Source organism: Euleptes europaea, chromosome 4, assembly GCF_029931775.1.
Source record: "Euleptes europaea isolate rEulEur1 chromosome 4, rEulEur1.hap1, whole genome shotgun sequence".
Lineage (NCBI taxonomy): Eukaryota > Metazoa > Chordata > Lepidosauria > Squamata > Sphaerodactylidae > Euleptes > Euleptes europaea.
In genome coordinates this window covers 30,178,681-30,191,102 of record NC_079315.1, presented here as the reverse complement: position 1 = coordinate 30,191,102, position 12,422 = coordinate 30,178,681, and the positions used below count along the sequence as shown (strand labels likewise).

Here is a 12,422-nt window from a genome sequence, read left to right as displayed (position 1 = left end):
AAAGTAAGACTTCTGGGGAATTATTCAACTTCAAGGTTGACAATGAGGAAACTGAAATTGTTCTAGACTTTATTCCTTAGCTCCATCATCAACCAAAAGGGAGACCGCTACTAAGAAAACAGAGTTTGAGACTGGGAAGGAGCTAGAAAAGATTCTTAAGTGTAAACGTGTCACTGGCAACCAAGATCAAGATAATTCATACCATAATATTCTCTATTACTATGTATGGGTGTGACAGTTGGACAATGAAGAAAGCTGCAGGTAAAAAGTAGATTCCTTTGAAATGCGGTGTTAGCGGCAAGTTTTACAGATACCGTGTACCACCAAAAAGGCAAAGTAAGTTCTCGATCAAATAAAGTCTGAACTTTCCCATGAAGCTAAAATGACTAAGCTGAGGCTACAGTACTTGGGTCACATTATGAGAAGACAAGGTCACTGGAAAGACAATAATGCTAGGGAAAGTTGAAGGCAGCAGGAAAAGAGGAAGACCCAAGGGGAGATTAATTGATGATAAAGGAAGCTACAACCCTCAGTTTGCAAGACCTGAGCAAGGCTGTTAACGATAGGATATTTTGGAGGACATTGAGTTATAGGGTTGCCATGAGTCAGAAGCAAGTTGATGGCACTTAACTCATACACACAACCTGCTCCTCTAAAGAAATATCCCACATCCCCTTCCTAGAATAGGGCACATTAGCCAGTTAGCCTCACTGACTTTCAAAGCCACACTAAATACCAGGTGCTAAGCAACACAGGCCATTGTTCGCTACTGTGTAGGTTGCATGCATTCTATTATTATTGTACACAGGAAGACTACAGTCACATATGTTAACTCTAAAAAAGAAAACAAACAACAACAATCTTAAAGAGATTTTTATTGTTTAATTTTATATTTTCACAGCTATACATGACATTTTATGGGAAGGGGGGGAAGTGTTCAGTCTTTGAGTCTCTTAATGACGACGGCAGGGGATTTCCAATGGGGGAACGACCGCATTCGTTTCCAGAATTATGTCACCCTAAGGAGTTAACAAAATTGTATTAAGTGTCATTACAAATTAAACCACAAATTAAGCATTCATGCTTTTTACAAGGAAAATTACAGTTCCGGTTGTGATACTACTGCTATACGATTGTATACAATATGTTTGTTTTGGAGATACTTTCCTATATATTTTCATTCTTGCTATATAACAACCAATTCCACATCTTCTATCATGTTAACTTTGCTATGTCATAAGAATCAAGCCTCCTCGTTCAAGTGGGTTAAGAGTCCAATCCTGGCATTTTTAACTGGAACGGAACATTCACTCAAAACCAGAAAATGGCAATCACGAAGCAAGGTGCCTGTTTTTCAGGTCATCTTCACAGCTGTTTGGAAAACGTTCCTACATAGCAGGTGCTTCCCCTTTATCTTCCCCTGGATATACAGTCTTATCACTTCTTTACAAAGGGATAAAAATAAGGTTGTTACACAAAATAAAAACAAAATCCACTCACTGGGTATATTCTTGGCTTTACATCCACAATACCATTGGGCCGTGGCTGGAAATGAAAACAGTAAGCATAAGATTTTCTGAGGGATGTAAGCAGTTCAGAAGCCAATGCAGTACTTATTATTCTCCAACACTCAGTGTCCTTTCACTAACTTGTGGTCTGCAGCTATTTCACAACCCCTCAGCTTATGATCTCTCTAAAGGGACCAAAAGGTGACTTCAGCAGAATGCCTTGTCTCCACAATTAAAGAAGCAACTACATGCCATTTAAAAAGCTGCCACTGTTCTTCCGGAAACAATCTATTATCAGTTACTGGTTAAGATACCACCATTCTAGAGTAACAGCACATTTAAGCAACAAAGCTAGCCAATTAAGAATGTACAAAAAGTTGAACTGTTGGCTCCTAACACAGAAATCCCTATGCAATGTACCAGACAGTCTTGCTTTTGCACATAGGTCACCCTTGCAGGGACAGGGAGCTTATTCAAGTATTCACTGTAATTAGGCTGAACAACATGTGCTATTCAAACAGAAAAATTAAACTTTCCTGAAAAGAGTGAATCCCACAGACATTCACTAGAGTTCCGCGGGTTGCAGCCAACTACTATGATGCACAAATGCACAAAGATGCCTTATAATGAGTCAGAACACTGGTCTATCAAGGTCAGTGTTTTCTGTCCTAGCTGGCAGCAGCTCTCCAGAGTTTCAGGTTGAGACCTGTGACCTTCTAGGCGCAAACCAAAGCTCTACTAGAGCCGCAATGTCTCCACATTACATGTTCTTGCCAATAGTGGAGCAGATGTCACTAGTCTTCCTTCATGCTTTTTACAATGCTTTTTACAATGAGAACTTTAAAAAACACTTCATTTGTGCCAAGATTTTCCAGCTCTAGTCTGAAGAGCCAGCTTGTTGTAGTGATTACAGTGGGGAACTAGAACTTGGGAGACTGATTCAGATTTCTGCTCGGCCATGAAGCTCTACCTTGGGCCAGACACAGGATTATTGTAAGGACATTGGTGGGAGGGACACAGGACCATACATGTCACCCTGCCTGAAGGACAGGTGCAATAAAGTGGTTAGAATTTATTTACATACTGAGGGCAAAGTTTTATTCATGTTAAAATATATTTTTTGGGGGACTATCTCCTATACTGTCCAGCCCATCTCTTAAACCCTGCTCTCTGTGTCCCGCCTTCCGAGGTGAGGCAGGTATAAGTACAGAGCATTTTTTGTGGTGGCACCTTATGTTTGGAATGCCACCCCCCTTGTGGTTTTCCTGGTGCCTGCCTTACTGCCTTTTATGTGCCAGGCCAAAATGTTTCTTTTTACCCATGTGCTACTTAGGTGTTTTTCAGATGTTTTATGGTCTGCTTCTAGTCTAAGCTGTGTTTTATGGATATTTTTGTGCTATTTTTATATCTCTATCCTGTTTTTAATGGCTTGTTTTGTTTTCACATTGGAACTTTATGATGATTCTTTGGTATTTTTATTTTTCAGGTGCCTCAAGCACTACTCTGGAAAGGCAGTATAGAATTGTCCTAAATAAATATTTGAACGCTAGAATACCTACTGATTTAAGTGTTAAAACATGGATCTTCTACAGCAAGAAAGAGCGATTTGTATCTGACTCACTGTCACCCTGTTTTTCCCCCCAACCAATCTGCTAGCCACAATCTGCTAAGCACAAGATGCACAATCAACTCTGACCTTGCAGGTATCCTATTCCATGTTTTGGCAGGGTGTCCATAAGGTAAGAAATTATTTGCCATAATAATGCAGGGTAGTGAGGGCTCGACAGCATCAAATGCTGCTGCTTCCTTGTAAGTGCCCCACCAACCAGGAAAGCCAAGGCCCCTCTCTCTCTCGACGATAACCCAAAGGTCTCATTTCTAGAAAACAGGAGCTCTTTCTGGGTCAAAAGGAGCACATCTTCCAGTTCTATCCCACAGAGTGAGCATGAATAACCATAGCACCCCTTGCCTTGCAGTTCCCCAAGGGCCATTTGAGAGTCTCTGTTTCATCACAATGGCCTTGGTATCACTTCTCATTCCCCAAAAGAAAAAGACATAATCCAGGTTTTGGAACATGAAGCGTTAAGGCTTTCTTCTTTGCTCACAAGCTTGGCAGAAAGGAGCAACGATCTCATGGGAATATGCTGCTTGGCCAGGAAGAGTCCAGCCTCCCATCCTCAAGAAGTTATCCATAATAATTCTACAGGACACCTTAAATTTTCATCGAAAGGCAGGTGAAGGGTGGAAAGACAACTACCAAAAATGATGTGTGTGCTTGGATGCAGTCAGAGATATGGCTAGGTTCCACAGACCAGTCTGTCAAAAAATGGTGCCTTAATGTACTTACCATTAGATGATATTTGACATAGTAGTGGCTAATCCAAAAAGGGATAAGTAGCCGAAATACAACAAATGTCCCAGCACGGTACGTTTTGAACACCTAGAAATAAATAGCTCTAATTAGTTTTTTAAACTCTGAATAGACATAACACATAAACTATTCTCGTGTATACCAGAAGGATGCTTTTTAATTAAAACCACTTTAATGAATTTTTGCAGACTCCCTTTGACGTATATTCAGCATTAAGACTACTTTGTCCCAAATGGTCTCCATGAACCACAGGCATCTTTCAGAAATGGGAAGGGGATATTGGGAAGATATTTAATTTTAGCTTGTAATGTTTTAATAGCTACCTGTGAGTCACTTTGAGGAAAGGCGGGGTAAAAACATTTTAATCAGCAAATAAAAACCAAAGCCAGAACATGCTTCTTCCTCTGGCCCTGCCACAATGGACGCTTTGAAACTTCATGATGGAGAGAGCAATTGCAAAGCAGTTTGCACCACTGCAGAATACTGGGGAGGGGGAATCCTGGAGTCTAATTTATTCCCCAGACACAGGACATTTCAGTTGTGCTCACACCAATACTTCACCATGGGTTTGCTGCCCTATGTAAACCATAAGTATGTCCTAGAGAGATTGCAGCAGATTTAAATTTAGGCATAAACGTGAATATACTCTATGAGCTGCCAATGGCCCATGATCTTTCAGGTCAGAAAGAGAAATTCCTAAAAACTGGATATGGCGTTCAATCAGTTTACTCCACAAGCTCTGATAGGGATCAGCTTGAAGTAGATGTTAAGTATCCATTCGACTCCATGGAGACTTAAGCCCTAAGCCAAAATCTAAAGGCTGCAGCCCAGCAATACAATTAGGAGCACCAGAAACTTTAGTTCAAAATTTAATAGTTAAAAAATAGTTCAAAAGGGTATCAGTAGATTCTCCACAAGGTTCAACCCACAAAGGTACAAGAACTGTGATCCTATTTTGCTGTTAAATAGAGTGATAGCAGCTGGGATGTACTGACTGTCTTTAGAATAGAAAAAAACAATGAAGACGGGAAATAAAATATATAGTGGATAATATAAAGCTAGGGGATACTTCTCCCAAAGTCCAAAGGGGGAGGGGAGGCACATAATCATAGGGTGGGGGAAGGGTCTATTAATCTTAAAGTTGTATTCTCATTCTTATTATTGTTATTTTCTGTGTGTATGTTTTCTTTTTGTTGTTTCAGTGTATGTTTTAATAATGTAACCAAAATAATGTAACAAAAAGAAACAACAATTGCTTTTCTTTTTTCTTTCTTTCCATTTTTTTTCTTTTCTGTATTTTGGTTGTAATTTCTTTTTTTATTGTATATTGTTTAAATATCACTTTTTCTTTTTTCACCAATTAATAAAATAAAAATTATTAAAAAAATAGAATAGAAAAAAACAGATTATTGCCTTTATGGCGGTAAGTGCTTTGGTCCATGCTGTTCTAATATGGGTTGTCCAGAGCATACTGGACTGAAAATAAACCCCAAGGTATTTGAACTGGGTGACCCGTTCAATAGGATTACCATTAACACGCCAAAGATATCTCTACTGACATGAGGACCTAGAAGACTGCATCACTTTAGATTTACTATAGTTAATCATCAGGCTCTCTGAACAGCAGTAATCTGCAAAGTTCAGAAGTCGGCATAGACCCATTGGGGTTCTAGAAAGTAACAGTGTGTCATCAGCATAAAGTAGGATTGAAATAGTTGTTTGTGCCAATACAGGAGGATGGAACTGTGGTTTTTTAGTCTAAGGGCCATGTTGTTGATATAAAAATTGAACAAAATGGGAGCCAACAGACATCCCTGTCTTACTCCCTTTTGTAAAGAAAAGGAATTGGACAGGTGCCCTTCAGAACTACAGCAAACCTGGGCAGCAGAGGGTTCATAGAGCCTTTGTGTAAGTCCCAGAATACATCCCACAATCCTCAGCCACATGCAGGGGCTCCTCAAGCAAATCAATGTGAAGTAGGTTGACAATGAGTAAATGGGAACCCCCATGTCCAGAGGCAGCACACCTCTGAATATCAATTGCTGGGAGGAGGGCAGCTGAAGAAGGTTATTGTCTTCATGCCCCTGCTTTGACAGAAGCAGCTGTTTAATAACGATGCAAAACAGGGTACCAGACTTGAGGGACTTTGGTCTGAACTAGCATGGCTCTTCCCATGAGTTTCATAAAGATAAGAAGGTTCAGAATGACTGTGTTAGAAGATCCAGTCATAATTACAAACTTAACATTACAGTTACAAACATGCATACAATTCACACTTCATAATTGCCTATTGCTGCCTTTCATTACAGTTGGTCCATCATTTTTTTCAGATTCTCTGCACAGGCTAACACTGGAGACTGTAGGAGTATAAGCAAGATTCGAGTCCAGGGTATAAGCTTTTGAGAGTCACAAAAGCTTATACCCTGGAGATATCAAAAGCTTATGCCCTGGAGATCTTGTTGGTCTTTAAGGTGCTACTGGACCTGAAGGCTGCTCTTCTAGTTCAAAGCAACACAGCTACTTACCAACCTGAAACTGTGGGAATAAAGATCAGAGAGGCTGCAGCACTGAACACAGAGGGACTCAAAGGCTAACTTGTGACTGGGGAGTCACTCACCAGGCAGAACTGGGAAAGCCACTCTCTTTGAGAATCAGTCCCCCCTGTATGTTTCTGAGGGGGCTCAGTGCCGTCAAGTCGCTTCCAACTCATGGAGATCCTCCAAAATGTCCTATCATTAACAGCCTTGCTCAGGTCTTGCAAACTGAGGGCCGTGGCTTCCTTCGTAGAGTCAATTTATCTCATGTTGGTCTTCTTCTTTTCCTGCTGGCTTAAACTTTTCCTAGCATTATTGTCATTTCCAGTGACTCTTGTCTTCTAATATGACCAAAGTACAGTAGCCTCAGTTTAGTCATTTTAGCTTCTATGGACAATGGGGATAATATTGACCTACCTCACAAGGTTGTTGTAAAGACTGTTATAGTGATTGTGTCAATAATAATCTTGTGGCACGTTAAAGCAGGACATGACAAAAACCAGTTGCTGTGGCATAATTGCACCTTGAAAATTCCTTCTGGTATCTGGAACAACAGCACCTGGCCAGCACTCAAAGGCACATAGCCCTGTCGCTGTACTACAGCTGTAGGTCCTGCAAACTCTGCTTTAAGAGGAGATGCTAGAGCTGCAATCTGTACTGGAGCCTGGAAAGCCCTATTGAGCCTCTGAGGGACCATTTTGGAGGCTTGTGGGCTGATTGGTGAGGCTGCTGCAGTCCCGTCTCTTCCACAGAGCTTTCAGCATTCAAAGTGTTAGAACTTGAATTAATTCAAAGTAGGACATCCCAGTTGCCACCTAGCACCTCTCTCACAGCTTCTGTGCCTCCTGCCCGGCTCTTGCTATATTGCCCATCTCCCCTCCTTGCTCAGCTGTGGAAAGGGCAGCCTCAGGTTGGGGGCTGTAGTATGGGAGGGGGCAGCAACAGATTCCTGCCCGGCTTTCACTCTGTACAGTTGCCATCATTCTTGGGCTTGCAACAGCCAAGCTAGTTTGCATCCCAGCAGCCCAAATGTCTGACCATGGGTGGATCAAGAAAGTAGAAAGTCAGTCCCAACATGGCATGTTCTGCCCCTTCCCCCAAGTAACCTCACTTTGAGTCTCTTCCGCAGATTCAACCATTCATCTTTAATAATCAGAGAACACTGGAATGAGGGGAGAACACTGGGATGCACTTCTGACCCCTCCCCCCCCACAAAACATTTGGGAGCAGACTGCTACATTTGGGAGCAGATTTAAAATTCCCAGTCTTGCTGGCTATGTTTAAAAAGGAGAAGATAAGAGTTGTCGCAGAAACTGCTTCCCTGTCCTGCCAATATTGCAGTTCTGCTTTCCAACATCTGAGGATTCTAAGTATTTGCAAACAAGACAGCCCCCACCAATAAAACCCACTGCTGTGATTTTGCAGATATTTCATTAAGTATATGAGTGGTTCCCCCCCCCACCAGCATTTTCATAGATAAACCCTGTCTTCAAAGAAAAAGGGATACTTCGTCCATATGAAATTCATTGTAAGTTTAAGTAAACCTTCCTCCTTGGGGAGGGGGTGGAGAAGAAGAATGTAAATTATGTTCCCTGCCTCCTCTCTCTTTTTTGACATGGGGGTACAGAAGTATACCTGCTTTGAATAGAAAACTTTGGCGTTTAGGTGTTGAAAGTGGGAAGAGGGGGGTGAGAATTGATAGCTAAATATGGGGTCTGTGCCTTCAGTTAATCTACTTTTGGTTTATTTACTTCATTTATAATCTACCTTCTTTATGAGACTCAAAGTGGATGAGAAGAGAATGCAATAAAACAGTATCTTACATACCAACAACACACAAAAAACTGGATTACAAAATTAAATATTCATTGTACAATAGTGCTGCTCAGAACTGTTTTGTACATTAATTTATGTTCATTCCAGATTTCCTTCCACCTCTCTTCTGCTCTTTCCCCACTGTCCAAATTTATTCTGCAAGCTCCTTGGGGCAGAGCCCTGACAATATGTTTTTGTGCTGATTTTTACATTGCAAATCACTATGTGCATTTCTATTGCAATAATAATAGTTGGTTACCTGCTTATGAGAGGCTAGGCTTCTTTAAAAGTGTGCACAAAATTACACAATCTGCAATGATTGCTATTTTAAAAAATTGGGACAAGGAAGGTATACATCCATTCTGCACATTCTTATGCAGAGCTACTCCAGCAAGTCAATGGACTCAGACTAGAATAACTTTGCATAGGACTGCACTGTCGAAAGGATTTCCCCTCTCCCAACCTCTTTCTGACTTGTCAAGCCAGTCCAATGCTTGTTTCCTTGGAAGTAAATTAAGCCCAATAAGGCTGGATCTCAAGCAGAGCATACATAGAATTGCAGTCTAGAACTTATTAGTATTTTTTAAAAATCTTATTAGTATTTTTTTAAAAAAATGGAAAGAGAAGCCTAAAAGGGTGTATTACCTAGTGGACAGAGAACTGGGTGTTTCCCTCCCCACCTCAGCCACAATCCCATTTTCTTAGGCTGGAGGAAGATCTGAAAATGAACAGCTTACACACCTCAGCATTTTCAGAAATAACTTTCACCACCCAATATGGGATGAGCTCTAGGGATTGGGAGGGGGGGCGTCTGGTGATGTCCTGGGAGAGGTCAAAATGAGTCTGGCTCCTAAATTTGTGTTCTGGCTCTGAGATTTGTCAAGACTTGCCTTAAAGGCTAACAAATTCACTATGGCATGAACCGTTGTGGCCACAGCCCACTCTGAATGATGCTTAATACTATACTACTATACTCCAAGTAAACTTCAACACAAATGGGCTTCCAGGGAACTTTTTAAGCAGATCCTATCCTTGGTTATGCAGAAGGAAGCAAGCACCATTTAATTCAGTCAGTCTTACTCCCAAGCAATAAAGCAGTTGCAGCACAACCAGGAAGCCGGGGTGTGTGTCTAACTCTCAAATACACCATTTATTCATTTAAGAAATGTTTCAGCCTATCTTTCTCTCATAAAGGACTCAAGGCAACTATCAGATAGGAAGGACACCAAATGAGATACAGTGTTGTGTAGTAGTTAAATGTTGGAATAGGGTCTGGGAGACCATTGTTTGAATCCCTGCTTTGCCATGGAAGCTTGTTGGGTGACCTTGAGCCAATCACTCCTCTGGGCCTAAACCTGTCAGTCTTGAAGATAAATGGACAAGGAGGAAAATGCTATTATAAGCCACTTTGGCCCTGATTGAGATAGCCCAGGCTAGCTTGATCCTAGAAGCTAAGTAGGGTGAGCCCTGGTTAGTACTTGGATGGGAGACCTCCAAGGAAGTCTGGGGTCCTCTGAACGTCTCTTGCCTTGAAAATCCTACCGGATCGCCATAAATCAGCTGCAACGTGACAGCACTTTTCACTTCCAAGCCGCTTTAAGAACATAAGAACGGCCCTGTTTCAATAATAGCATACAAGGGAAGAGGCCCTATTCTTCATCAATGTTTTGTGGAATAGACAGGTGTTCATAAGCCATAGAAAGAGATACAAGGATATGGCATATCAGTGATTATGTCAGAGAAACGACCAGTTGTTAACCAAAAAATAAACATAACAACATAAGAAAGGCCCTGCTGGATCAGACCAAGGTCCATCAAGTCCAGCAGTCTGTTCACACAGTGGCCAACCAGGTGCCTCTAGGAAGCCCCCAAACAAGACAACTGCAGCACCATCCTGCCTGCGTTCCACCGCACCCAAAATAATAGGCATGCTCCTCTGACATTAGAGGGAATAGGTAAGCAGCATGACTAGTATCCATTCTAACTAACAGCCATGAATACCCCTCTCCTCCATGAATATGTCCACTCCCCTCTTAAAGCCCTCCTAGCTGGCAGCCATCACCACATCCTGGGGCAGGGAGTTCCACAACTTAACTATGCGCTGTGTGAAAAAAATACTTCCTTTCCTCTGTCCTGAATCGCTCACCCTCCAGCTTCAACAGATGACCCCGTGTTCTAGTATTATGGGAGAGGGAGCTGAGCTTTAGGTCCCCAGCGGCGAGAACATAAATACAGCATAAATAAGGATACTTGAACGCGGAACGTCATGATTATTAGACGCACGGAAGGTCGCTGGCCTAAGCCCCCGAGCCCGCCTCACCTGCTTCCTCCAGAGCCCCCCGGGCTGCAAAAAGCGCTCCCAAAAGCCCTCCACCAGGCCGGGCTTGCGCGGGGGCAGGAGCGGCTCGCGCGGGCTCAGCTCCTGGTCCTTCAGCCAGCGGCGCCGCAGCTCGCGCAGCTGCTGCAGCCGGAGCTTCTCGTCCGGGTTGTAGCCCAGCACCGCCCGGGGCGGCCCGCGCTCCAGCTCCGACCCCGGCGACATCTTCGCCCCCCTCCACTCCACTCCCCTCCCCTCCCGCCAGCAGGAAGCGCGACCTTGCCCGACCGGGACAAGGCCAGGGAGACGGGAAATGACGTTCGGAGGGGGGGGTCACGAGCCCAGCCCTCAGAGGTCAGGGGGAAAGGCAGGAACGGCACATAAACTTCCGGTTCAAAGTCACGCTCGGAAGCCGCTGTTCTTCTCTTTGGCCACGGAGCGGCGTCGTTCAGCAAGCCCGGAAACCCGCTGCTTTGCATTGGAAGCGCGAGTGGGAATCTGGCTCGTTTCCTACGCTTGAATGAGAAGTGAGCTGGGGCGGTGCTGGTGTTACCCTGCCAATATTGTGGGCTTTAGGACCCAGGGGGGCTCACTGAGAAGTGCGCTGGTGCGGTGCTTGTGTAACCCTGCCAATATTCACAGTGGGTAGCCGTGTTCGTCTGTTTGCAGTAGTCAAAAAGGGCAAGAGTCTAGTAGCACCTTAAAGACTGAAGAAGTGAGCTGTGGCTCACGAAAGCTCATACCCTACCAGAAAATATTTTTGTTAGTCTTTAAGGTGCTACTGGACTCTTGCCCTTTTTGACTCCTACCAATATTGTGGGCTTTAGGACCCAGGGGGGCTCACTGAGAAGTGAGCTGGGGCGGTGCTGGTGTTACCCTGCCAATATTGTGGGCTTTAGGACCCAGGGGGGCTCACTGAGAAGTGAGCTGGTGAGGTGCTGGTGTTACCCTGCCAATATTGTGGGCTTTTAGGACCCAGGGGGGCTCACTGAGAAGTGAGCTGGGGCGGTGCTGGTGTTACCCTGCCAACATTGTGGGCTTTAGGACCCAGGGGGGCTCACTGAGAAGTGAGCTGGTGTGGTGCTGGTGTTACCCTGCCAATATTGTGGGCTTTAGGACCCAGGGGGGCTCACTGAGAAGTGAGCTGGTGTGGTGCTGGTGTTACCCTGCCAATATTGTGGGCTTTAGGACCCAGGGGGGCTCACTGAGAAGTGAGCTGGTGTGGTGCTGGTGTAACCCTGCCAATATTGTGGGCTTTAGGACCCAGGGGGGCTCACTGAGAAGTGAGCTGGTGTGGTGCTGGTGTTACCCTGCCAATATTGTGGGCTTTTAGGACCCAGGGGGGCTCACTGAGAAGTGAGCTGGGGCGGTGCTGGTGTTACCCTGCCAATATTGTGGGCTTTAGGACCCAGGGGGGCTCACTGAGAAGTGAGCTGGTGAGGTGCTGGTGTTACCCTGCCAATATTGTGGGCTTTAGGACCCAGGGGGGCTCACTGAGAAGTGAGCTGGTGTGGTGCTGGTGTTACCCTGCCAATATTGTGGGCTTTTAGGACCCAGGGGGGCTCACTGAGAAGTGAGCTGGGGCGGTGCTGGTGTTACCCTGCCAATATTGTGGGCTTTAGGACCCAGGGGGGCTCACTGAGAAGTGAGCTGGTGAGGTGCTGGTGTTACCCTGCCAATATTGTGGGCTTTTAGGACCCAGGGGGGCTCACTGAGAAGTGAGCTGGGGCGGTGCTGGTGTTACCCTGCCAATATTGTGGGCTTTAGGACCCAGGGGGGCTCACTGAGAAGTGAGCTGGTGTGGTGCTGGTGTTACCCTGCCAATATTGTGGGCTTTAGGACCCAGGGGGGCTCACTGAGAAGTGAGCTGGTGTGGT

The 12,422-nt window shown here is 44.4% G+C and overlaps 1 protein-coding gene across 1 annotated transcript; it reads right to left on the bottom strand.

Moving 5' to 3' along the window:
* Positions 1-953: 953 nt before the first annotated feature.
* On the bottom strand, positions 954-10,770 carry NDUFB6 (NADH:ubiquinone oxidoreductase subunit B6). Its single transcript, XM_056848814.1, has 4 exons — positions 10,549-10,770; positions 3,856-3,948; positions 1,501-1,545; positions 954-1,019 (listed from the first exon to the last, which is right to left on the bottom strand). The coding sequence occupies exons 1-4, from the start codon at positions 10,768-10,770 to the stop codon at positions 954-956; spliced, it is 426 nt and encodes a 141-aa protein (XP_056704792.1).
* Positions 10,771-12,422: the final 1,652 nt, after the last annotated feature.

What these genes read in the sequence shown, in the direction of transcription:
- NDUFB6 (XM_056848814.1), bottom strand. Translation starts at nt 10,770, where the DNA reads ATGTCGCCGGGGTCGGAGCTGGAGCGCGGGCCGCCCCGGGCGGTGCTG. An exon ending in ATGTCAAATATCATCTAATG is followed by an intron (nt 1,546 to 3,855) that starts GTAAGTACATTA and finishes TTTCATTTCCAG; the next exon opens with CCACGGCCCAATGGTATTGT. An exon ending in TAAAGCCAAGAATATACCCA is followed by an intron (nt 1,020 to 1,500) that starts GTGAGTGGATTT and finishes TTAACTCCTTAG; the next exon opens with GGTGACATAATTCTGGAAAC.